Source organism: Catharus ustulatus, chromosome 1, assembly GCF_009819885.2.
Source record: "Catharus ustulatus isolate bCatUst1 chromosome 1, bCatUst1.pri.v2, whole genome shotgun sequence".
NCBI classification, from domain to species: domain Eukaryota; kingdom Metazoa; phylum Chordata; class Aves; order Passeriformes; family Turdidae; genus Catharus; species Catharus ustulatus.
In genome coordinates this window covers 79781048-79806547 of record NC_046221.1, presented here as the reverse complement: position 1 = coordinate 79806547, position 25500 = coordinate 79781048, and the positions used below count along the sequence as shown (strand labels likewise).

General features: G+C 38.3%; 1 protein-coding gene across 5 annotated transcripts in view; it reads right to left on the bottom strand.

Moving 5' to 3' along the window:
• CDH12 (cadherin 12) overlaps positions 1–25500 on the bottom strand; it is an 829389-nt gene that overhangs the window by 79179 nt on the left and 724710 nt on the right. For 4 of the 5 annotated variants that reach the window (XM_033063831.1, XM_033063813.1, XM_033063839.2 and 1 more), the window contains one exon: positions 190–309. In XM_033063831.1, coding sequence (XP_032919722.1) covers positions 190–309 — 120 coding nt within the window. Of the gene's footprint in view, positions 1–189; positions 310–14803; positions 14908–25500 lie in introns of those variants that run through there. The other variant, XM_033063847.2, reaches the window with a different exon arrangement.

Here is a 25500-nt window from a genome sequence, read left to right as displayed (position 1 = left end):
ATGTTTCTTTTGTTTCTACAAAACATTACAATTCATAAACAGCTATTCAATACTCAAAACTGAATAGTGCAAACTTGCTTCCCTGGATTTTGGCCATATCAACAAGTTCCATATTTATTCATTGACATTGAGTACATGAATCTAAAAACCGAAGCTTAAGTCTTCCACTGTTGCTAATAAACTATTTACCTGTCTTGGGATCAATGGAGAAATATGGTTGCCCCTGAAGAATGCTGTAAACCACTCTAGCACTGTTTCCATAAGTGGGATCATCAGCATCTGTCGCCTTTACTTGAAGCACATATGCTCCTGCAAAGAAACACAGGCAAACACATTTTTGTCATAGGGAAGTGATCAGTTATATTTCAGACACACTAGTCCAGTTGCTAGTGGATTCTGTTGCAATTCTTGTTCAACTGGAAAAAATGTGAGAATAAAACTGTTAATTCTTCAGCTCCATGATAGCAACAATCTAGGTAATAGCTGAGGCATAAAGGGGAAAAAAGGGAAAGGTATGCAGTGTCAGAAGATACTTACAAAGAGTTTATGATGCATGCTTTATTTGCAAAAAAATTTTTATATGACACATAAAGGATAGAGGTTTGGCAAAACTCAATACCAAATTTCAAAAAAGGATGATATCCCACAACTTTATGAAAAAGTAGACAACTATGAAAGCAAAATATGGGAGTTGCCTTTAAAGCAAGTGTTCGGTCAGTCAGCTACTGAATCTTCGGTAAGATCAAGTGAACCAAGCTCTAAGTACATTAGAGAACTGCACTGCAGTCTCCTAAAGTTAGAATTAATATTCCTACTGTAGAATGAAATAGGGTGTTTAGTTGTAATTGTCTCCAAAATCCAGACTTGAGTACCTTTGCCCTTCCAATAGAGCTCAATAAGAAATAGAAGTACTGTGGAGGAAGTAGTCCTTGTCACTTTTCAACCATTGCTGTAGACCAGACCTAGTCCAGTTTTCTTTACATTACAGCTTAAAACAGACCAATGGAGCAAAAGAAATGCACATGAAAGCAGAAAACTCAGTAAATGGCAACAGTCTGCAGAAAAGTCTTGTTCCTCCTCCTGATTGCTGGTCTATTTACTTTTCACTGTCACATAATTAAAATAGCTTTCAGACTATAAACAAAACAAACTGTTAGGCTTTTCCATTAGCTTTGAAGAATTGTTCCTATGATCTTCTGCACAATTCAATGTTAGAATTTGCTGTGCTGATTTGGAGTGATGGTTGCTTACACAGGAAACATAACAGTGATGTGTGTTATCTCCACCATTCCTGTTTTAAGCAACATAGTGTATTCGGAGGTTATTTGGCATTTTTTTCAATAATATCCATGGAATAATGCAAGAGCTTTAAGACTGCTACTTTTCTGTAAAGAAGATGGACAAGTTTTAAAGAATATTCAGAATTGGAAATTAACCTTAATGGACTTGTCAAAGTTTAGTTCTGGGAGTACCTCACTGAGAGATGTTCCATGTGAGAGGTCCTAAGACTTAGGCAGGAAAGTAACAGTGAAGGTTAATTGCTTGGAGGACAATTTTTTCTGTGCCTGGTCCGTGTAATCTCGTCAGATAAGGACTGACAGTGGTGCTGAAAGGTTTTGTACTAGCATTGTAAAAACACTTGCTGTGTGATGGCAGCATCAGACTTTTTCTGTTACAGTTTATTGAGCAATAGAGAATGAAAAGCTATTCCAAGAGATATTCTATCTCCTGAAGAAAACACAAAAATATAATTGTTATTTGATTAGTAATCACTTTTTACAGTTAATGGGCACATCATATTCTTAAGCTAACAACAAGTTCCGTTAAAATCAACTTCTAAAAGAAAGAAAATATTATCAAATAATAAATGAAAATAAATACCATAGCTAAATCCGTATCTATAACTCCTCACTCAAAAATGTGACAATGCAACATGAAGGAAGCAGACACTGGCTATCAAATGCCTGAAAATTCTATCACCATCCAAGGTGTTTGATGATCCCTGCACAAACTGATTATTAGTATAAATATTCCTAGGTACATGCTCCAACTAGTCCAACCTTATTACACAAAAGGAGGAAGAAATGTTGATTCACAAACCAAGTTTTATTAAGGGAGATACACAAAGTCTGATAATAGTTGGCACTGAATATGAAAAATAATCCATTTCACATTGACAGCATTTTCAACTATATTAACTCATCTGTCAGATATTTTTCACCTAACAGATAATATATAAAACTTATATTGTTATGAGAGATCTGGCATGTTGGTTTGATTTTTTTTTAACATGCTTCCAGTCATTTACTTATTTAAATGCATACTTAACATATTAAACAATTTTTCTGAAATTGTTTTCTCATCCTTTCAGTATTGTATCTAACAAGCTTTCTATTTTATTGCAAAGCATGAAACCAATGTATTTTTAAAAGCAGACTATAAAATCAAATTATATTTTTTCCAGGCAATAATGCAGGGAACTACAGTTGTAAATCTTTAATGCACAAAGGTAGTGAAGAAGGATGACATTAACTTTAGTTCATGACATTTTAATTAAAATATATACTTACATTACTACAGTAATTTCACGAATACAAGCCGCACCAATTTGACTAAGATTTTGCTCCTAAACCGGAAATGCGGCTAATAAACAGGAGCGGTTAATATGTGAATAATTTTCTGACATTTACAACCTCAGAAGTGCCAGCCAGAGTGCCGACGCGAGCAGCTGCAAAGTCGGCATTTTGCGATTGTTACAAATCGCTACTCTGTTGCACCGCGGGTGGAGCCTGGCTGCCTGCAGGCAGCACGGGGGGTGGGGAGAGAGGAGGGAGAGCTCTTTCCTTCCCTCCTCGGCCACAGCCCGGGGAAGAGACAGGGGGGGCCCCACGCCGCCATTGCCGCGGCTCAGGGAGGAGGGGGGGGATCCGAGCCGCCACTGCCATGGCTCTGGGAGGAGGGGGGGACCCGGGCCGCCACTGCCACGGCTCTGGGAGGCGGCAGGGGGCTCTGTCCCCACCCGCCGCCGCCGCAGGAGTGGGGGGGGCTCCGTCCCTGCCTGCCACCACAGGGCAGCGCCGGGCCGTGGTGACCGAGCCCAGCGGCAGTGGTGGCTGGCCCCCAGTGGTCCTGCCGAGCGGCAGCGCCGGGCTGGGCTACCTGGCCCCATCAGCAGCCCCTATCGGGCCGAGCCTGCACAGCCCGAGCCGAGTCAGTAAACCCCGCCCTGCCGCCGTTCTGTTACTATTTGGCAACTTTGTTGCACGCGGGTCCCCGCTGAGAACGACAGAGCGGCTTATACTCGGGTGTGGCTTATTTATGAACAAAAAACTAAATATTTGCCAACACCCAGAGATGCGGCTTATACTCAGTGAGGCTTGTATTCGTGAATTTACTGTACATGGAGTAATGAAATTAGCAAAAAAAGATCCAATTTCATTTTTTTGGAAATATATGGTAGTCAGCATTTAAATATATGCAACACACATTTGATGTAAGGCATTATAAAATGCAGAAAAAATGAAATTTGTGCTTTAGTTATTTATGTTTTTGAAAGAAAAAAATAATGCTAAACTATTCACATAGCTCAAGAAATGGTATGGAATTTTAAAGATTGTGTTTTCTTTGAAGAAATATAATTGGTATTGAGGAGTAACATACTGTAAATCACAGCAAGCACACTCACCTGGATTTTATACTAGCTAAAACTAAAGGAGATTCATCAATAAGTACAAATAGGATGGAGCCTAAGATCTCTTGATGAAACTGACAGAAAGATCACTAATAAAAACCTTGTTGTTTATATCAGAATAACCAGAAGGGAATGTAGGATGTCTGAGTTTATACCATAACAGAAAGGCTTATGAAATATTGATTTTACTTCTAGAACAATTGCCATTTTTTTCTGAGAGTCTCTTATTGGTAAAAATGCTATTTTACCAAAATAAAAAGCACTTTTGAAAGAAGAGTAATATTGATGAAATGTCTTCCCATGCAAGGAGTACTACAAAGAAATTTCAAAATATTCTAGTTCCCAGTTTGAGATTTTCAAATTGCTTGTGAAGGTCAAAATTTGTTCAAAAAATTACTTTAAAGTTTAGACCCTCCTAAATTCTGAAATAGAGTATTTAATTCATTTATTATCTTTCCTATTTTGCTTTGTTTTTTCTTATAAATGACTAAAATACTGACCCTTTGTACTATTTCAACATGGAAACAAATTGTACCTTCACCAAAGTGTAGATGGGGTAGGATATCTTGCTCTCTGTGGAGCTATTGCTGTCTTTCAAAGTAATCAAGCATGAAATACAAGGTTTTTATGTTTGGTTTGTTGGCCTGAAGAGCATGACAAAGAATGCACAAAACTTGACTGGGTCTAGATAAAATGGTTATTTCATTGTAAAGAAAAAAGAGATTATTCAGTGTCATGAGAATAATAGAGCAGACTTATTTAGGCATGATTCCTGAAAAAAAATAATATACAGTCAATAGAATTGCAAAGACAAACTAGAAAGTGGATGGTGATAAGTTATGCCTTTTCATATTAAGAACAGCTTACACTATGCCTGCAAATCCCATTAAGTTTGGTTACAAATGCCAAGATTCAGTTTAGTGGTAGGAGTGCATTGTTTTACACAGGAAGTGAGGGTGACCTGCTTTGAGGCTTTGAAGAGGTAAGAGAAGGCTGGATGGGAGAAGTCAGTTTTAAAGGTTAATTTAGAATGGAAGGGATGGTGTAATGATAGCAGGACTTCAGGTGTTCCATGGGCTCTGGCTGGAGTTTCTCTCCACTCTGTAGAGACAAGAGGTTCAGTCAGAGCAGGTGACTCAGGCACTCAGGCCCTCATCCTGCCAAATTTTGAATTTCTCCAATAACAAACATATAACTTCTTTGGAGATCCTGTGAGACAGATTCGTACCTCAACTTGAAATTCTTTGAAATTCAGGGCTCTGATTTTGCCGTTTGTCTTGTTCACCTTTATTTTCTTTTTTTTCCCTTCTTCTTTTGTTAGCAGGAAATGCGTATGTGACATAATATGTGAATTTTCATGGAATTACTTTTTGTAATGGACTACTAAAGGTAATGTCATCTACTTCATGGTGATTAAAGATAGGATTTCGTTGTAGAGTCAGAAGAACTGTCATCATCTTCTGCACCTCTCCCCTTCCACATCCATGATTTAGTACTTTTGAAAAAAATTAGATTATTGTGAACTTTTTTTTTTTTATGGGCACAGGGAACAAAGAGCACAGCTGCTGGCATAGAAACTAACTAGTTTGTGCAATATTCTTTCTAAGCAATTCCAAAAATAGCACCATGGCAACCCAAACAGCATCCATCTTCTTATCAGAATTCAAGTAAAAATCTAATCAACACATTTCATAGTTGTGGGTTTGGGGATTTTTTTAAGCTTAAGGAAAAAAAAAAAAAAGTGAATTTATGGCTCACTGCAGCACTACATTGCAATTCAGATCAGGAGATTCCTTGTCTCAATAAATATTCCCCTGACCTACCACTAGTAGTTTCAGCAAAACTCCAGTGCTCGGAAGACATGTGCATTTGTAAAGAGAGATGCTGACATTGCCCTTTTGGGGCTTATCTTTTATCAAAAAATTACCAATAATAAGTTTGGAACATATACTCTGGACGCTGACTCCCAGAAAAGTAATGTGAGAAAGACATATTTTACTTGGAAAAGTCAGTTTCCAGTTTATGTATTCATGGCTGTGCAGCCCTGATAATAATACAAGCTTGCTTGCTCCATCAATATCTTGAACACTAGACACAATCATGGAAGCACACTTTATTTCTGTTTTGCATTCCAGACATCACTCTGAACATATATATTTCTCTCAGCTGTCAGAAGCAGTCGTGGCCACAAAAGCAATACTGCCATTCCCTTTTGTAATTGATGAAGAACAGCAGCATTTTGCTAGTAGTTTTGCTGTGCTGGTACCTAAAAGCAGCTGTTGCAAATCTCAGCATTTAGAGCATAATTAAGCATATTTCTAGTATGTCTAGAATAACATTAAAATTATATTGGCTACAATTCAGGGACTATGCAAACTGGGGCTTTTTTACCTAGTGGTCATCCCCACCTCCCTTATGGATGATGAGGGTAAACAGGGGAAACCTGCTGTGGGGGTTTTAGCTGATTATTTAGCTTAGAAATCAACAAAGTAATTATTTTCTTTCCCCCGCCCCCTTTTTTATTTTTTGGATGCCATCATCAGATTGGGTCAGCCAGAGTTAAGAAACTCAATCTGGCTAAGCTAATAATGCCTGTTACTCACTGAATATTTATTTAATTGATTTATTTTCATTAATTTAGGCTATTCATTTTATTATAAAGACATTCAGCTGCTTGCACAGTCTCAAGGCTGTGATAATGTTTACAGAGGTTACACTCCTGAAGAAAATTAGGAGCTGGAAATAGCAGCTAATAGTCTATACCCAACACGCACATAACAGAGTGGCCTGGTAGAGTAACTGCTGGAAATTATGCATAAGGAGAATGGCAGAGGAACCAATTAGCAAATACTAAGTTTAATATCTATCTGTTTGAAAAATACACCTCTGGAGAGTGATTTTTCCTTTCTGTTTTCAATATTGTTTTCCTCTTACCAATATGACAGAAGTTCTGCTTATTACATATATGAAATTTAGCAAATAGAAAAATTTAACTTTGACTTCTTCTTTTATCACCTTGATGACTTGATTAGTTTTCAGGCTATGACTCAACAGGGACTTAAGTCTGCCAGTATACCTTCATAGGTATATAGGGCTAGGATAGGTGAGATAAAAAAAAACAGTACACTTTCTAATCATGATAGCTGTGCTGACAAATCTCCCACTGTAGATGTTTCTGTGCTGATAAAAACATGCTTTTGTGTCTTAGTTTATGTTTTACAAGGAGGTGGTTTAAGTTGTATTAGAATAACCTTTATGATATCAAATGTTATGTCTCAACCAGACAACTTTTCCAAAACACCGTAGGAAATCAGATGTGTCCTGGGAAATCCCTTCTGCAATGGAATTGCAAAATAATAAATTTCAGCCCTACTCAATGCACTGAAATCTTTAAGGCTTGAGGAAAAATGAGTCAACCCCAGAATAACAGCACAAAGAGTTGCTATTCATTTATTAATCTGTAAAGTCGTTCCAGTGCAGACTCAAATGCTCAAAGAAAACACTACGTATTAAGTTCAATTTGAGCAAGGAAAGTGATACATTGGAACTGATTCCAAATTGATGCCACCTGACGGTTGTCATCATATTTACTTCAACAGAATTTGTTAATATCAGCTGCATGCCCTTTCAACAACATAGACTCTTCTCATGCAAGACAAAAAAGTACTAGATAAAGAATTTTTCAGCATTCACATTTCACATGGACAAGCTCCTGGAGATTCTTAATTGTGGCAAAGAACTTGAAATTGTGACACTACTCCTGACAACCTCCAAGCCCTCTTCCCTCCAAAATAAAATATGCCAAAATTTGTGGCCATCACATAAGAACTCAGGAGAAAGCAAGTCATAGTGTTGCTTTCACTATTTTATGGTTTGAATTTTTCATGAGCTGGAGTTTCACACATCAATTCTTCAAACATCAAATGATTTATTCAGAATGTAGTAATAAGAAAATTCAAGCTTTACAGAGGATAGAAGAAAAAAATTACTGAAAAATAAAGGCCATTCATAGTGTATGTCAGCTAAAGAGGCCTAGTTTTGAATCTCAGTAGATGTTCTAATGCTATATAGAGGCTGGGTTGTTTCACTATTTTTTACCAGACATTGGGCCTGTTTAGAAATTATTTAATTATATGTTCACCCAGGTATCTTTAGCTAAGTAAAGTTAGTTTCTACACCAGCATTTGGTGAAAAAATATTTAAATTTTTGAAAGAAATAAAGAAGTTCATTAAGGCCTTTTCCCCAGTTATATTTAGAGTCATGCAATTAGGCTCAAGAATTGGTAACTGAATTACATACTTATGTGGTAACATTTCAAGGAAGAGACATTTGGAGCTGTTGATGATGGAGCACTTCTAAAGTTTATATTTCCTCTATCACAGTTCTTCCTACCTACTTAAAATGTTGTATTTAAATCTCTCAAGAAGGAAAGAAGGATGCAGAGCAGTCTTCACAAATTTTCTTTTCCCTTTTTTGTAATTTTTTTTTTTTTTTTTAATTTACCACTCCTTCCCTACTCAAAATCTACAAATATCCCTTGGGCAATCTTGGATTAGGCAGAGTCATGAAAACATGAATATTGAACTTCAGAATACATCAATGACTTCTACACAACCATGTATGCAATGAGATTCTCTGTGAAAGTTGCTGAATTTAATTATTTAATCAGAATATTGCTTTGAAAACGTTCCTGCTACTTGAAGATCAAAGTACTGAACAATCCATAGAATTTTACTCTATACATTTGGATTAAAATTTAAAATGTAATTCGATCCATTCAGTGACTTAATTCATAATGTCAGTACTATTCTACACAGCTCTCTATATCAATGTCCAACTACACCAGCCTTCTGTGGTGAGAGGAGACAGTAACTCCACATACCCACCAGAGGGGTATGACTATAGGGGCTTCAGAATTCAGAAAAACATGGATATCCTCAGACTTGACAAGAAGTTCTCCTCATGCAAACTCATTTGCAAGAATAAGAGAAAGAGCAGAAGATGGATTGTTACTTTAGGTGACGTCAGACACATCCTCCATCGCAAGTGATATTTCAGAAAGAAGAGGGGGAAGAAATCCAGCATCTGACAACACTCAGGATAATAAGCCCCTGTGTAAACCCTGGTCTGATTCCTACCCATGACTGATTTACCTTACAAACATACCATTTTCAAATACCTCGTACCTTTCACCACAATAACTAGACAAATTATTCCTGAAACAAAGCTAATTAACTAATTTCCCTTTCTACAAGAACAGTACAAGAAACTGAAGGGAGTCAGAAGTTTGTGATGGACGAACAGAAACATCTTGAACAGAGCTGACTTTGGTGACTCTTCTCGTCTGAGCTTTGTGGTCGCTCTCAGAAATCCCATCTCTGTTGTAGGAATGACCTGGTAAATTATAAAGGTACAAACTGAGGTCAGCTTTAGATTTCCTTAGTAATTAACAGGAGTTGACGGACTTTGAACATGCAGCTGAATCATCCTTGCAGCAGAGACTCTTGAGAGTGAGGGCCTTTGGCCCTTGACTTTGCCTATGTTTGTTCTTCTCCCAATGACCTGGAACTCCCTCTTGTGACACCTTTTGTGGTCTTCCCCTAAAGACACCCTAAGAAACTCTGTGTCATATGATAGAAGTACTTTATTTGGTTCAGGAGTGCACTTTTGATGCAGATTTTTCCCTTGCCCTCAGTATACTCTTTCAGCATGTGAACTGGATTAATTTGGGTTAAAGCTAAGCTGGAAGGGAGGTGTGCACTTGATACAGGGCTACTGTTAATAGGTATTTGAAAAGAGATTATTTAAAACCATAAAGGTTTCAAATACTCTGAATGCCAAATTCTCATCACACACCATTATGTTACACAGCTCTGTTTCTATTGCATTGTTCTATTGCCTAGTATGACATCACATTATTTTCAGAGTCTTTAGATACTATAGCATTACATAAGTATCATTATTATTTCACATAGGGAACAGTTGCAACTTAATTAGCAAAAATATATAGAGTTTTAACTGAAGATAGAAAATACTATTGTAATACAACTACACATATTTGGCCAATTTCATGGCACTGAAAAAAGAACATTTTAGTGATAAGGAGAGAGGAGAAATTCAAACCACTAAGTCATATTGCATATATGGAAGTTTTAAATACACACACTTAAAACTGATCATTACTCTCCTGCCTCAAATATCTTCTATTAGTGTGACAAATCCTACCTTTTCATGTGCTTGCATTAGTTCTTGATTTTTTTTTCATAAAATCATATAAAAACTTTCTAGTGTACCAGTCTGATTTTTTGTCGATTGTAAAGGTAAATCCAGTTTTATTTACTTCATAATTTTGATCAATATAATGCTCTGATAATACAGTCTTAGTAAATAAAAGCTCAAGCATCCTTCTCAGCAGGCAAATTTCTGAACTGCATGCTGCCAGAGTAGGGACTTACATTCAGTTTTGTTAAGAAAAGTCATGTGAGCCAAAGGAAATGTCAGTGTTTCACTGGAGGAATGCACTTCCCAGGCATAAATGGGAGAATGTTCTTTGCCAAAAGGTCACAGAAACATGCTTTTCATTTCTTTCTGCCTTACTAAGCACAACTCAATTTCAAGACACTGTGTGAAGAGTTTTTCTCAGCATGAGGAAAGACTGAAGCAGAAGATGGTAACAGAGAGATCTGGTCCTGTTCTTAATTCAATACCAGACTTTTGCTCAACAAAATATTTTATTATTCCTTAAGTTCTCCATAATAAAATGAAAACAGGAACCTTCACACCTCCAGTGGTAGATACTGTTCTAAGGCAGTTTAATATGCAGTGACTTTTGGTGCTCTGTAGTGTGATGGTAATAGAGATGTCTTCTGTTACATTATTGATCATGATATTATAATATATATAATTTGAAAATGTAGCATTAGGCAGAACACCACACCATCCCAAAGACAGACATAAAGCAGCACATCCTATTTTTCAAATTGCCTAAATTCATATCTTTGAAAGAGTTATGGACTGCAGTCAAGAAGCAGACAAATAACAATCACAAGAGCTGAAAGAATTATAAAATATTGCTTATTTTGAACAATACTTTAATACAGAAGATATTTTATGATAGAAGGAAACATCATGTAAACTGTGGCCGTGCAATTATCCAATATTCTTTTTTGCTTGGTTTGTTAAAAACTGAAAGACAGTGCGGCTTTTGGAAAAAAAAAAAAACCTGAAGCAAAAATGTGATTTTAAGTTAAAATAATTCTTATCAATACATGAAAAGCATCTCAGTTTTGAGCATGGTAAACAGGCAAGAGTAAGAAACATTTTGTTTCCAGGGTTGCATCTGGAGTAGAAGACAATTACAGTAATTTCACGAATACAAGCCGCACCAATTTGACCAAAATTTTGGTGGAAACCCGGAAGTGCGGCCAATATTCCGGGGCGGCTAATACATTAACAAAATTCTAAAAGCTGCCAACACGGAAGTGAGAGCCCGCGGCAGCCCCAAGCCAAGCTGGAGCCCGGCCGGCCCCGGCAGAGGTGGGAAAGCCTGGCAGAGGCGGGGCCAGAAGTGTGGGGGGCGGGCGGCAGAGCCTGAGCCAGCAGGGCGGGGCAGGGGGGCGGCAGAGCCCGGACCAGCAGGGTGGGGGAGCCCGGGAGAACTGGGGCTAGCAGTGCAGGGGAGCATGGCAGAAGCAGGAAGGCCGGCGGGTGGGGCTGCCTGGCAGTGGGGGAAGCCCAGCAGAATCGCGGCCAGCAGCGTGGGGGTGCCCGGCGGTGCGGGGGCCTGCAGTGCCGGCCAGGGCAAGGAAACGCGGCGGCGGTGCAGACGGGAGGGGGCGGCCGGCGAGCCTGGTGGCGGCGGCGGCAGCCCTGCCGGCAGGGCTAGCAAACGCGGCGCGGGGCGGCCGGCGAGCCCGGCGGCGGCGGCAGCCCTGCCGGCAGGGCTAGCAAACGTGGCGCGGGGTGGCCGGCGAGCCCGGCGGTGGCGGTGGCAGCCCGCCGGCCGGGCGAGCGAACGCGGCAGCGGGGCGGTGGTGACGGGAGAGGGGGGCCAGCGAGCCCGGCAGCGGCGGCAGCACCACCCAGCCAGCCCCGCCGAGCCGTGGCGCTGAGCTGGGCCACCCAGCCCCGTCGGCAACCATGAGCGGGCCGAGCCTTCCTGGCCCCGCCCCGAGCCAGTAAAGCCCGCTATGCCGCGATCCTGTTACTAATTGGCCAATTTGTGAAAGCTGCGCACGGATTCTCGCGACGAACCAAAGTGCGGCTAATATTCGGGGTGTGGCTTATCTATTGACAAAGACAGCAACATTGTCGAGGTACCGGAAGTGCGGCTTATAATCCGTGCGGCTTGTATTCGTGAAACTACTGTATGCTGTGGGAATTCTCAGTTCAGACGATTTTTTTGCCTGAGGAAGTTCAAATTTGTACTACCTATCTTTCTGGAAAATTTCATACATGCAACTGCTTATATACCTTTATATTTAATTTAATAATTCACAAGGGTATGCACCTGTTTTCTAAAACAGCTTCCTGACTCATGCAATGTTACTCTTTTTTTCATTTTTTCCATCTCAGTTTCTTCTGTATGCATTCCTGATCAATGGAAATCTGTGTTTTCAGAAACATGAAACATTATCAAGTGAGCCTGAAATACATGCATTTATCTATAATAGGTGGAATACGACCATTGTTGATAGAGAAACAGTAGATTAAGTCTTCTACATAAATTAGACTATTGCATTAAAAAATTTCCCTGACACATTTTTATGTATATATAATTGGCTAACTGGCAAACAGATTCAAGACATCTTGAATTGAGCTTTTAGGTGAGTGAAATCTTCACTGACACAGAATTGACTTTAGTAGCATTCTTGCCTTTTGTGACTCAGTTTAAACCTCTTATGAGAGATTCAAGGCAGTGTTTCAGCAAGAAATATAATGGAGAATATGGAGAAGAAGGTGGCTTGAAGTATGGGACAAAACCCCCTCCTCCTCTGTTTGAACGAGACTACAACTCTAAGATTGCTCTGTTTCAATATAATATTGTTTTCATCAGTGTACCTTAATTTTGGGTACTGAAGTTTTACTGTTTAACTTCAGGCATTTGAGACTTCAGTCTCAATTCTCTAAAAGTTAACGTACCTGCCTATCTCAAAATACAGGCAGTCTTCATTTATCAATTAAATTTTCATTCATCAGTCATCTAAAAATAAGCCTGAACCCTCATGGGATAGTCTGTGTTATACTGACTGTGAGGGTTGTGGCTGCAAAGCTTCTAACTGGAATGATGCCAGATCAGATGAAGAGCCAGCTAGTGGTCCTGGGGTTATTCCAGGTGATATTAAATGCTGCATTAAAGGTGCATGCAAAGAATATGTGGCACTCTCCCCTTTGCGCCAGAGCAAAGTTCAGACCTCCACCCACAACAGTTCTTGTTTAGCCATGGTTGACAAAAGAAACTGTTCTCATAGCTAGTCAAAAAGTGTATCTTTTGGTAAAGCGTAATCATTATCCTTATGTTTTAGCCATTTAAGACCATTTCAGTTCATTTTATGCTACCCTTCCCATTTTAAAGTCCTGTTTGGGAAGGCTGAGATAATGTTCGTCCTAAAATTAACAACAAACTTGTCATTACCTTGGATAGCAAATGATCATATATTTAGACACTCCTGTTGTTTCGAAATTTGAAATCTGTCTAGCTCTATCACTCTAGATAAAACCATATGTTTCCCATTAGACTGATAATTATCCAGAAAAAAATAGATAAATATTAAATTTTCATATTTGAATTTGTGAGCTATCAATTGGTTTTGAGCTGCCTTTCTGTTGGAATAATTGACTCGAAGCATTGCCTGAATGATTCTTCAAGCATTCCTTTCTTAAAAATCACAGACAATGCATTCTTGAAACTCTTAAAGTACAAAACCTTGTGTTGCCTATCTCAGATAAATACAAGAAATCCAAAATATTTTGCTCCCCCTTTCAAAGCGACACTTAACATCTTCCATAACAGAGGTGTTTCGATTCCAAATAATTTAAGACCTTAAGTTTCTTATTACATTTCTCTAACTTACTAAATCCCTTTTAAGATTTTAGCACTTAAAAAAAACATGGTAGCCAAGGTTCTTTTACCTAGTTCATTTGAAACTGGCTCAGAAAATTTTCAGAAGTTTTTAGAAATGTACTTCAACCTATATGTCACAGATGCTAGAGGAGACAAAACCCCCCAATCTCTAATGAATTATTATTTATTTCCCAAATCTAAACATTTTTGACATAATTTTCTTCCCCAAGAGCCACAATCACATTTGTCAACTTAACTGATCCCTGAAATTAAATCCAAATTATTCAACAGAGATAAAATTAGTAGCAAGCCTGCAGCATAAGACAGCAGTTGTCTTCAGCATTCATGTTTGGTTTATTAACTGCTAAAGATCTACAGCAAATGAGATCTTACAATGGTACTGCAGTCCAGTTGAATAATCTCTTATTCCTGTAGCAGAAAAACTGTTTGTTTGTTTGTTTGTGGGGTTTTTATTTGATTTTTGTTTTTATGTTTTGTCTTTTGTTTGTTTGTTTAAATGGTTGGTTTTGTTTGGTTTTATTTTTGGTTTGGCGTTTTTTTTGTGGCCTTGTTTTGTTTTGCTTTGTTTTGTTTGGTTGGTTGGTCAGTTTTGTTCTTTAATTTTTCTACAACTCTGGAACCCTTTAGATGAAGTGGAACACATGTATCTGCATAGGTATATTGAGGTGCTCAAACTTCTAGCATCTGAAAGCAGCAAGTTCTCAATTTTGCTCTCAAATTTGTTATCACTTCTAGTCATAGGACAAGTTACCATCTAGAACCAAAATCAATCCAAAACAATAAAAATGACAAGTCATCAACTGAGCTGCTAGAAGTAATCTTTTGAGAACAGTGATGCTTTACCTCGACTCACTGCAGCTCTTGACTGCTGTGAAGACTCATACCTTTTGCAATTTCCAGCCATATTCCTATTCCCATTCCCACAGCCTCCATCTAGTGAGCCACACAGAGGAAATTCATCCAGTCTAAACTGCAGTTCCCATAGTTACTGCATTTGCTTACCCTCCCTGTTTCTTCTGACACATACCCTACTGTTATGCAACTGTCTCCCTTGTGCCCCTGTTTCTTTCTCCTCTGGGTCTTCCGCTCTTGAGCCTTGCCCAGGTCTAGCTTGATAATATGTTCCTGAGGTAGCTTCGTTTTCCCTAGATTTCTCTCTACAGAAAAGAAAAAAAAAAAGAGAAGAAAAAAAAAAAGAAAACAGAGAGAAAAAAAAAGCCATTTTATACTGTCTTCTTCCCACAAACCAACGTTTCTAGATGCAGCATATTCAGTTATTTTTGGTTCTTCAACACTAACTTTAACACCACCCTACTTCTCTTGTTTTCCTATTCTTTTCCATTTTATTTTATAAAATAAAATTTTGTCCAAAGTGACTATTTTTGACACATTTCAATCTTTTAAATCAATTATAGGATGAATATATGTGAGATTCTATTTTCTGGAAATGTACTGAAAATGAAATATTTCACGCTGCACCACAACAAGGTTTTTCCTGGCTCCATTGTATCTAGTACTGACAAAAAGCTTCATGGCAAGATACTGACAAAAATATACTAACTAAAAAACATATGGACACCTTGATGAGACATCTAAGCAGTGTCAGGCCACTTACAATTTTCTGGTTTTAAATTTTTTTAATTTTCTTACTCTGATGGCCTCTATTTTGATTTTTCTTTTTGACCATCAAAAGTTTAAAAAAATAAAACTAATAGTAATTCATGTTAATGGGGACTAGTTGAGGAGAAATGCAAAGGAATAGAGTGGAGAAAACAGGCTTGTTCATTTCATTGTTATTGCAGCTAAATATAATGCAGAGTAAAGTCTGATTATCTTAAAATTCAGTAGGCGTGTGAAGACCACACTGAGTGAAGGAGTGCGCTCTTTGACCATTTTGTAAAAATGTCTAATTAATTTTCCTTTGTCACTTTCAATATGTTTCTTTTGCATGCTTGGGACTACTGGGGTTCCCAATAGTAACTGAATTTTGAGGCTGAAAATTACTGTCCTTAAGTAATTCTAAGAATTTCTCACTGAAAACTCTTAAGTACACATCAAATGCTGGTTGTGGCCACAAGAGTCTGCTTGGTTATACTTCTCATTTTACATTGCCTTCAATATTAATTGTTTATTTAGGATAATCACAAATGTTTTTAAAGTCACTTGCAGTATTTTACTCTTCACTATAAATGAAGATTATGCCTTTCTGAAAATTCTCATGGATGACCATACAGGGGAAAGGAATCCTACAGACTGTGTGCTCTTTTGCAGAAATGAGATCTCAGAATGTATCTGGTTCATCCAGTTACCCGGTAAATTACAAGTAGTGCAATGTAGCAGTCAAATACGATGGGCAGAAGGTGCCAGTGTACACTGTTGTCAAAGATTCCTATGGATAAAGGTCACCTATGTTACCTGCATGAGAATAACTAACTGGATAACTCAGATTTCCAATGATTTTGGTGATACTGGTCACCAACAGAATGCATTTACCAATGACTGTCATTGTGTTTGAAAAGCAAGAACTACTACTCAAATCAACTAGTCCTGTGAAAGAGTAAATGAGGGCATTTGTATCCCCCCGCAAACTTCCCGAATCTTTATATTAGCTGAATTTTCTGTACTCCAATAGCATGTTCAGAAAACTATTTCACAGAATAGAGTAGGTTCTTTAACAGATGCTCAAAGCTATGAAGAGAGTTCAAGTAAACACTTAATAAATTGTTTCTTGCTAATTTCCTTTGTTGTCTTTATTATTCACATGGCATTTATTGTGCAAAAATAATGGTAATTTTCCAGAATGAACAATGGTGAAAATTATGTTGTTACTAACTGCTACATTTCTTTGCATCTTAATTAACTTTTAGCACTTCTTGCAAAATATTCAGTTCTCTGGCAGAGAAATAGATTCTAAGTTATGACTTCAATTTCCAGGAAAAATTTTCCAAAGGACAGATCCACCAGATGGTGCCATTCATCTAGTCAGATGAGGAATCTGGTCCATTAAAGCATTCAATTTCTTATTCATAGATAATATTTAATAATCAATATGTCCTTGTTCACTATTTTATCAATGTTCTATGCATTAATAAATGTTATGCTGATTTTTATTCAAGGACCTAAACTTGTCATAGCCTCTGTTTCTCAAGGAAGGGTAGGTGGGCAAAGATGATCCAACATATTATTCAGTAGTAGTGTTCAGTTTTGGTTTGGGGCTGTTTTGGTTTTTTTTACTGAGAAGAATAAAACACAAAGCTGGGGGGAGTGGCCAATACCCCAGAGGGGTGTGCAGTCCTTCAGAAGGACCTCAACAGACTGGAGAGATGGGCAGATAAGAACCTTCTGAAATTCAAGAAAGGCACCTGGCAAGGATTAAGCCTATGGGCCTGGACAGTCTGGAGGCTGGAAAACAGCTTTGTGGAGAAGGACCTGGGGGTGCTGGTGAGCAACAAGGTGTCCATGAGGCAGCAGCTTGTCCTTATGGCCAAGAAGGCCAAAGGTATCCTGGGGTACACTAGGAAGATCATTGCCAGCAGGTGGAGGGAAGTGATCCTACCCCTCTGCTCAGCCCTCGTGAGGCACATCTGAAGTGCTGTGTCCAGTTCTTGGCTCCTCAGTACAAGAGAGACAGGGAACTCCAGGAGCGAGTACAGCAGAGAGTGACAAAAATTATTCAGGGACTAGGACACCTCAGGAAAGGCTGAGAGAGCTGAATCTGTTTAGTCAGAGAAAGATGACTAAGAGGGGACCTAATTAATATGTATGAGTATCTTGAGGAAGGGTGTCTACAAGATGCAGCCAGACTCCGTAGGACAAGAGGAATCAGGAAGAAACAGATACACAAAAAGTTCCACCTGACCATGAGGTGACCAAGCACTGAAGCAGATTGCACAGAGGGGTTGTGGAGTCTCCCTCACTGGAGATATTCCTGAACTGTCTGAACGCAATCAAGTGCAATGTGCTCCAGGATGGCCCTGTTTGAGCAGGGAGGCTGGACCAGGTGACCCACTGTGGTCTTTTCCAATCCTACCCACTCTTGTGATCCTACGGCTGACATAAAACTTGCATGTGAACACAGAAAATAAAAAAAGTGAAAAGAAAAACAAAACCTCCCACCTCAGTCCCCTACTTTTTCCCTCAAAAGGGATCAATAGCTATGCATGTCTGTCTTCCAAAACCGCTTGGAATGTTTTACCATTGGCTGATATATATGGGTATATATATATAAATATATATAAATAAATAAATATATATATATATATAAATAAATATATATATGTTTTGGGGTTTTTTTGTTTTTTTAAATTTTGATCTCTAGATTTGGCACAAGCTGGTGCTGAGTCTATTAGTTAAATAAATGCACAGGTTTTTTCTGATTTACTTTAAATGGCCATTTCAAATTATTAGTGTTTCTTCTCAGACAACAAATATTTTTACATCTATTGTTCTTTTATCAATCCCAGGCCTTAAATAGCAAATACAAGTCCAAATTTCCATTTTAGCAAGAATCTTAGCCTCTTTCTATCTTCATACCATATCTTAAGCAGTATTCAGTTTTGCCTGATCCCTCATTTGAATACAACAGAAGACTATTGAACAGAGTCCTAAATCCTTACCTGGTCTAGTCATAATGAAAATATATTATTTTTTTCATCAGGCTTTAGGTACCATTTGTCAGAGAGGGAGTCTTCATTTGTCTACGCTTCCCAGAAGAGACTCTGAAAACCCATTCCAGGCTGCCTGTCATTACTGTTCCCAGTACAGAAATGACAGGAGACCAAACTTATCTGGAGCAATCAGCAAGAAAGTTCGAGATACTGGAGAAACAAGCCACTTTTCTAGATGTAAACACTGTACTTACTGATAAAGCACAGGCTAAAAACAGATTAGATGCAGATGAAATGGTTTGGTGCTAATTCTGGACACTTTCCTACATGGATGTGTGCCAACACAGGGCTAAAAGCCACACAGTCATAACAATGCTCATCCATTCACCTGAGATACAGGACATGTCAGTCTCTGCATAGACATGTGCTAATGAGCACAGGCAGCACTGGGAGCAAAGCTGCTTCTCACAGTGCATGCCCAGGGAGCTTGCACAATACATAAAACTCTAAGTGAATCCAACACAAATGTTTCTCTATTTAATGCAATAAATTCATACATTGAGCCAGAAAAAGAGCATCTATAATGTCCGGTTTCATTTTCATCACAACTCTGGAAAGCCCTGAAAGCCGACTCCTCTGAGGAATCAAAGTGCCTCCTTGCTCAAAATCACTTTCACGTTTAAACTTGGAGTCTCTCAAACTTCACTCAAGACAATGATAATAGATTTTGGCAGAACTCTTACCTTTATAAGCATGTTCTCTGCCTGATGTATTTACAGAAAACCTTAGCTTTTACTTTCTTTTGACTGGTTCTCCATTTATTTATTTTTCTATGTATTTTTCCTTAAAATGTAATTAAAGTTGTCTCCAGACTTCGACATCTTAATTTTACATATATAAATGCTTACAAATTGGATCTGTGGCCTGAATATAGCATATATATTTGCTTGTGTCTATGTATATACATATATATATATATATGTTACTCACCTGAGACAGTTAAAACTTTCCATGTTCATAATTAGCAGCAATCCATACTCTAGCAAGCCCCCCTTTCTTGGGGTTTTGGTTTGCTTGGTTTTCTTAAACTGATGGTGGTAATAACAGGCTTGCATATAAAAACTACACAGTGTCAATACTGTTAATGGTGAATCACACAATTGTTAGAAAAGCATTCTGTAACAGTTTCTTGACTTTTTTAGGGTAATAATTCCCTAGTCAGAAAAAGGAAGATTGATAATCACTTCAAATTTTATTTCTAACAAAAATGTATTTAATGAGAAAGGTGAGTCATGCTAGTTTCTAGATGTCTGGGGATTCAGCCAAATCTGCTGAACCTGATTAATTTTTTTTAAGCCCAGTGCTGGTTTCTTCAATGGATTGCATTAGCACACTTCTAGAACAAATCATCTCCTGAAATCGAACTGAAATGACAGGAGCCACAACAGTGTTAAAAAATTGATACAGGTGACATGGTACTAATCCAAAATTTGACAGAATCTGACTTTTGCCTCCATCATGCTTGGTCTTACTGACTATGGTTTGTTTCCATATTTCAGAATGTAAGAATGCATTCAATTTTTATTTTATTTTATTTTTATTTGCCTTCATTAGTTGCTGCCCCGAGACTGTGTTGCAAAGGCTGACTTAGGCTTTCATTATTCCTCTTTTTCACTGGGGGAATGCATCTAACTAAGGAACAGTGGCAGTGCAAGAAAGGTTAAGCAGAAGCACCCTTTCAGTAAGTCTTTTGACAACAAAGAAGAAATGAAAGATGTCAGATAGCTTGATTCAAAACATTAACTTCAGTGTGATATTCTGAGCCAGGCTCTGTAACTTTGGGACCTACTTTGTGTTTGGTACACCAGTGCCCTTGTGTCAAGATAAGCTGGTCTTCATCCACAGTTAAACACACAAAAATTCTGTGGTTTAAGCCAAAATAAAACAATTAAAGTTAACAATTTCTGCCCTTTTTAGACTTCATTATTGTTATTGATGTCTGATGAATGATGTTTATGAATGATGTGTATAGACTGTTGCAAAAATCACCAAGGAATTTTTCTGACAGCAAACCACACAGACTAAGGACTTCACACACCCTTTACTGATGATGTGAGGCAGGACTCACTTTAACAGATAAATCTTTCAGTGTCATTGCAAGTAAAAATCTGAAATTATATGTTTATTTAAACTCTTTTCTTTCCAGTATTCATATACTTTATATTCTTAACTGGGTTTAACAATATGTGAACATTAGAAAGACACCATCCTAATGGTATCTCAATTTTCATCTGTTTAATTTCCTGATTGCAATACACTAAAAGATGCAATTTTTTACTATCATTACAAGGAAATATTGAATAAGCATAATAATTTATCCTTTTTTCTTCCCTTATCTCCTGGTAATAAGAATTTTGTGCATTTCTGTATAAGAAACTATGTAATAGATAATATCACCCTTTTTCTTTAAGCTGTGTTACAATAGGAGAGATTTCCCTATAGAACGATAGAGTAGTTTGAGTTGAAAGGGACCTTGAAGATCATTTAGTTCCAACATCTCTGTTGGGAGCAGGGACCCTTCACTAAACCAGATTGCTCAAAGTCCTAACAAACCCTGTAAATTCCAGGGATGGGGGCATCCACAACTACTCTGGGCAATCTGTTCCAGTGTCTCACCACCCTCACAGTAAAGAATTTCTTCTGAATTTCTTAATATCCAATCCAAATCTCCCCTCTTTCAGTCTGACTCCATTACCCCTTGTTCTTTGACTTCATACCCTTGTGGAAAGTCCCTCTCCAGCTTTCTTGCAGACTCCTTTTAAGTGCAGGAAGGTGCTCTATGGTCTCCCCAGAGCCCTCTCTTCACCAGGCTGAACAACCTCAACTCTCTCAACCTATCTTTATAGAAGTCCTCTGATCATCTTCCTGACCCTCCCCTTGACATGCTCCAGTAAGTCCATGTCCTTCCTGTGCTGGGATCCCAGAGCTGGAGCAGGTGCAGGTGCGGTCTCACCAGAGCAGAGCAGAGCAGAGCAGAGCAAAGCAGAGCAGAGCAGAGGGGCAGAATCCCCTCCCTCACCCTGCTGGCCACACTGCTTTGGCTGCAGCCCAGGACATGATTGGCCCTCTGGGCTGGAAGTGCACAATTCTAGGTTATGTGAAAGCTTACCAAAGGAAAGAACTGAAAATGGCAGGTGTGTTTTCATAATTAGTGTGTAACTCTCCAATATGTAGAAAAACTGTTCTGATCAGAACTTAGCTAGAAAGTGTTTTTTCTTAGCTTGAAAAGAGAAGCATGAAAATGATGAACTTTCAGATCCTTTGTCCCTTACATATGAAACACAGGAATTGAACATATATTATTAAATTACATAGGGCCTTTAACAATGTGTTTTTTGCTAGATAAAAATTACAAATACCACTGCTTAGAGGAAACAGCACTAAAGAGATCAGCTCTTGCACCAACGAATTTTTATAAAGTATACTCCCACTTTTGTGAACACAGTGCACTTTGCCCATATTTGCACAGAGCTAATTAATTGAATGATAATACAATAAACAATTTAAAGACTTTTTTCCTTTTGGTAAAATTTTTGCTTTTTCTACAGAAACAATACCGCTTCTCCAAACACAAAGTCAGAAGTTCTGCTCTACATAATTTGTTTTAGTTTCTCTGGACTCCTGGTTTGGTAAAGCCAAAGCTCATGCAGTAATCTCTGCAACTGACCGCTGGCACGTTTGCTGTATTTTTATTGGTTTAAAGCAGAGAAAGCTAGTGTTCCATCTTGAGCAAGTTTCTGGCATGTCACCATGTGGCATACAAGAAAGACTTACCAAATCATCCTTCATGTAAGAATATTTAATGACAAACTTTCATCCTTTTTTACCCTAAAAAAAGAAAAGCCTCTATAGGACTTAGATATTAGGACCACAGAAAGGCAGGGAAAACCCTTATCCCTCCTTTTCAGTATGTATCTACCTAGATGCAATTCCCCATTATCCCATTCACTGGGACTGATGACAGGTGGTTATCAGCACTTATTACATAGCCACTCTGGGACAGAAAGCAGACAGCTGGTCAGGGCCACACAACATGAGGAGTGCTACAGCCATGGCTGTAACCTGGTGCACCCACTGCCCACTCAAGTTTCTATCTTCTGCTCTTTATCTGGGGGCTTTATCAGGTGACACCTGCACTGGCCTCCCAAGCAACACAGGAATTAAACTTGAAGGCATCTGGCTACCCATCAAACAGCTAATGAAATAAAGATGTCTTTTCAGAAGGTCTCTTTTCCTAGCCCTCTACAGTCACTTAAAATTATAAGAATCATACTACTTAAATATTGCAGTAAAAACAATTATATGATGAATATGCTGTAAGGTTTAATTGAAAAAGGGAAAAGCAATTAGAGGACTCTGAGTTTAATTTTATATTAAATTTAAAGATGTAATCCTGCACTTGACGTTATTTTTACTTTCTCTTTAATATGCACATATATGATTCTTATCAAATTAAAATTAGATATGAAAGGACAACTTACTAAACATGATGCGTGCTGTGTGCATTTTCCTTCTCTTACTTCACATGCTTAGAAAAGTTTGGGTTTTTTTTCCTTCAGAAAACTTGCTGTCAATTACAGTAATTTCACCATTATAACCGCACCATTTTGACTAAAATTTTGGTCTGAACCCAGAAGTGTGGCTTATAATCAGGTGTGGCTTATATATGGACAAAGAATGAAAAGCTGCTGTTTTAGTTTGGAGGACAGGTGTCTGCTGAGAAAGGAAGGAGCTTCTCTTTGAAATGGAGAATGTAAACCCCCTCCCTCCAAATTATTATACTTTTGAAATCAAGGGGCTTTCATGCAAAGATATGGGAATTAGGAATAACATTTCTTTACTAAGGAAATTAAAATAGAAATACAGTACTACAAAGAAACAAACTCCAAATCCTGAAAAAGCCAGAGTGCAACCTGACACCCCATCAGGTAGGGTGTTGTTGGTAGCAGTCCCATTAAATGGTGGCTGCAGTCCTGTTGCAGTGGCAGATATGGTTAAGTTGAAGCAGTGCTCCTGTAGAAGGTGTAGTTTCCCTCCGGAGGTCCAGTGGTGATGTGGAGAAATCCGGTTTCCCTCTGGAGTCCAGTGGAGAAAGGGGCTCCCTTAGTGTCCCAAAACCTCTGTTTTTATCTTGGTAAGAAATGTTGGGCTCTTCCCCCTGGCTGGAGCAACTTCCAACGGGATGAAGTAATTTTATCAGTCACACAGTGGGACTCAATGGCCATTAGCAGAAAATGACTAGCTGGAGGAAGGATAGGTTGTGAAAAGATAAAGAACAATGCCCCACCTGATTTCAATGGATGGCCCATTAGCAGAACATCTCCTGTTGAGATAAGGATCACTGCCCCCACCCTCAACAGATGGTGATAGAATAGATACCTTTTATCACACTCTGTATTGTAACGTGCGGCTTATAATCAGGTGCGGCTTATGCATGGACAAAGAACGAAAAGTTGCCAACACCCAGAAGTGTGGCTTATAATCAGTGCGGCTTATAATCGTGAAATTACTGTACTTGGATTTTTAAGTCCTATTAAAAACCATACACGATTTCAATCTCCTTTAATTATTACATATTTGATTAAAAAATTCTTTAGGAAAAATTATATTCTCAGTTACACATATGAAGCCTCACTGAAGTCACTAATTACCATTTAATCAGATATATAACTTACTCTGAGGGAAAACAGATAAGAATGAAAGGACAGGCAGGAAGAGAAAGGACTCTGAGCACAAAATAATAGGCTGAATAGTAGAGATAATTTTATAACATAGACATAACTAATGCCTATTTTGAATTTTATCTTCTTCCTCTCATTTTGTGAATTAACAGTCATTTCAGATCAATGACTATGTTCGTTTCATCAGTACAATTTAAAAGACAAAAGGAAAATTATGTTCAGTTTTAATTACATTTATGAGGACTATGTTGGCTTTTAAGTTTTCACCATTTTTATTTTTGGAAGGTACTAAATACTCACAGGACAGAGAGACAGAAGGTTGGCTAAAACACAAAAAGGAGTATAATCACACCAACAGTAGAAATAACAGTAGAAGCAGTGATGCAGAGAGATTACATGTATTGCACCATAACCTCCTCTACCCCTGAACTAAACTGTCTAAAATTACCTAGTTAGGTCGTATTTAATGTCTTACTGCATTGAAATGGACAAGAGCTTGGTTAGGTTGAAAACACAAAGTGCGTTTATGCCAACATAAAAAAAAAAAAGTTAATGTCAACATAAACTGTCCGAAGAAGAGAACACACTGTTTGGGTTCAATTACTTTTAATGTCCATACTACTTTCCTAAGATTTTTTTATACCAACAGCCAAACAACCACTGCATCATGCTGCTGCCACTTGCTGGCAAGGTTAACAGGGGGTACAACATGAATGGTACGGGTTGTAGAGCTCTATGTCTGCTCCTGTGCCCTGTAATCAGGAGACGTAGCATCCTTAGGTGCTCACTGACACGTACTGCCATACCTGCATTTGTCATCTTCTCTATGTTGGATTTTGTGCAGTCAAGTTGCCAGAACATTAGCTGTGAGCTCAGTGCAGTACTCTCTAGCCCAGCTTGAGAAGCCTGCAGTAAATGTTCAAACGGAGACAGATGTTTTGCCCCTTAAACAGATAAGGACTTAATATGCCATTATTTCTGCTTGCTCAAATGTGGGGATGGTGCTTTTAAGACACAGCAACATTTTCAATTAGCATAATTATTTTTTGCAGCAATTGCCTGATTATGGCCTTTAACACAAATTTTAAAAAATGCTATCAGAACCAGAATCTATTGGACCACTACCAGTTATCCAGGGTTATTGATTTCACTAAACAGTATTTTCGGTGGGTAACATCACTGGCCTGGCATCAGTGGATGTCAAGATTGAAAGCTTTCTGCTGCGTGTATTGCAACTGCGTACGATAATACATTTTCACCAGTCATGGGTGCATTTAAGGATTTTAGAGTTCTAATTTCAGTTGGGTAAAGGCTTGGGCATCTGAAAGTTATTCCTTTTTTTTTTTTTTTCTAAATGTGTTGAGTGTGCAAAATTG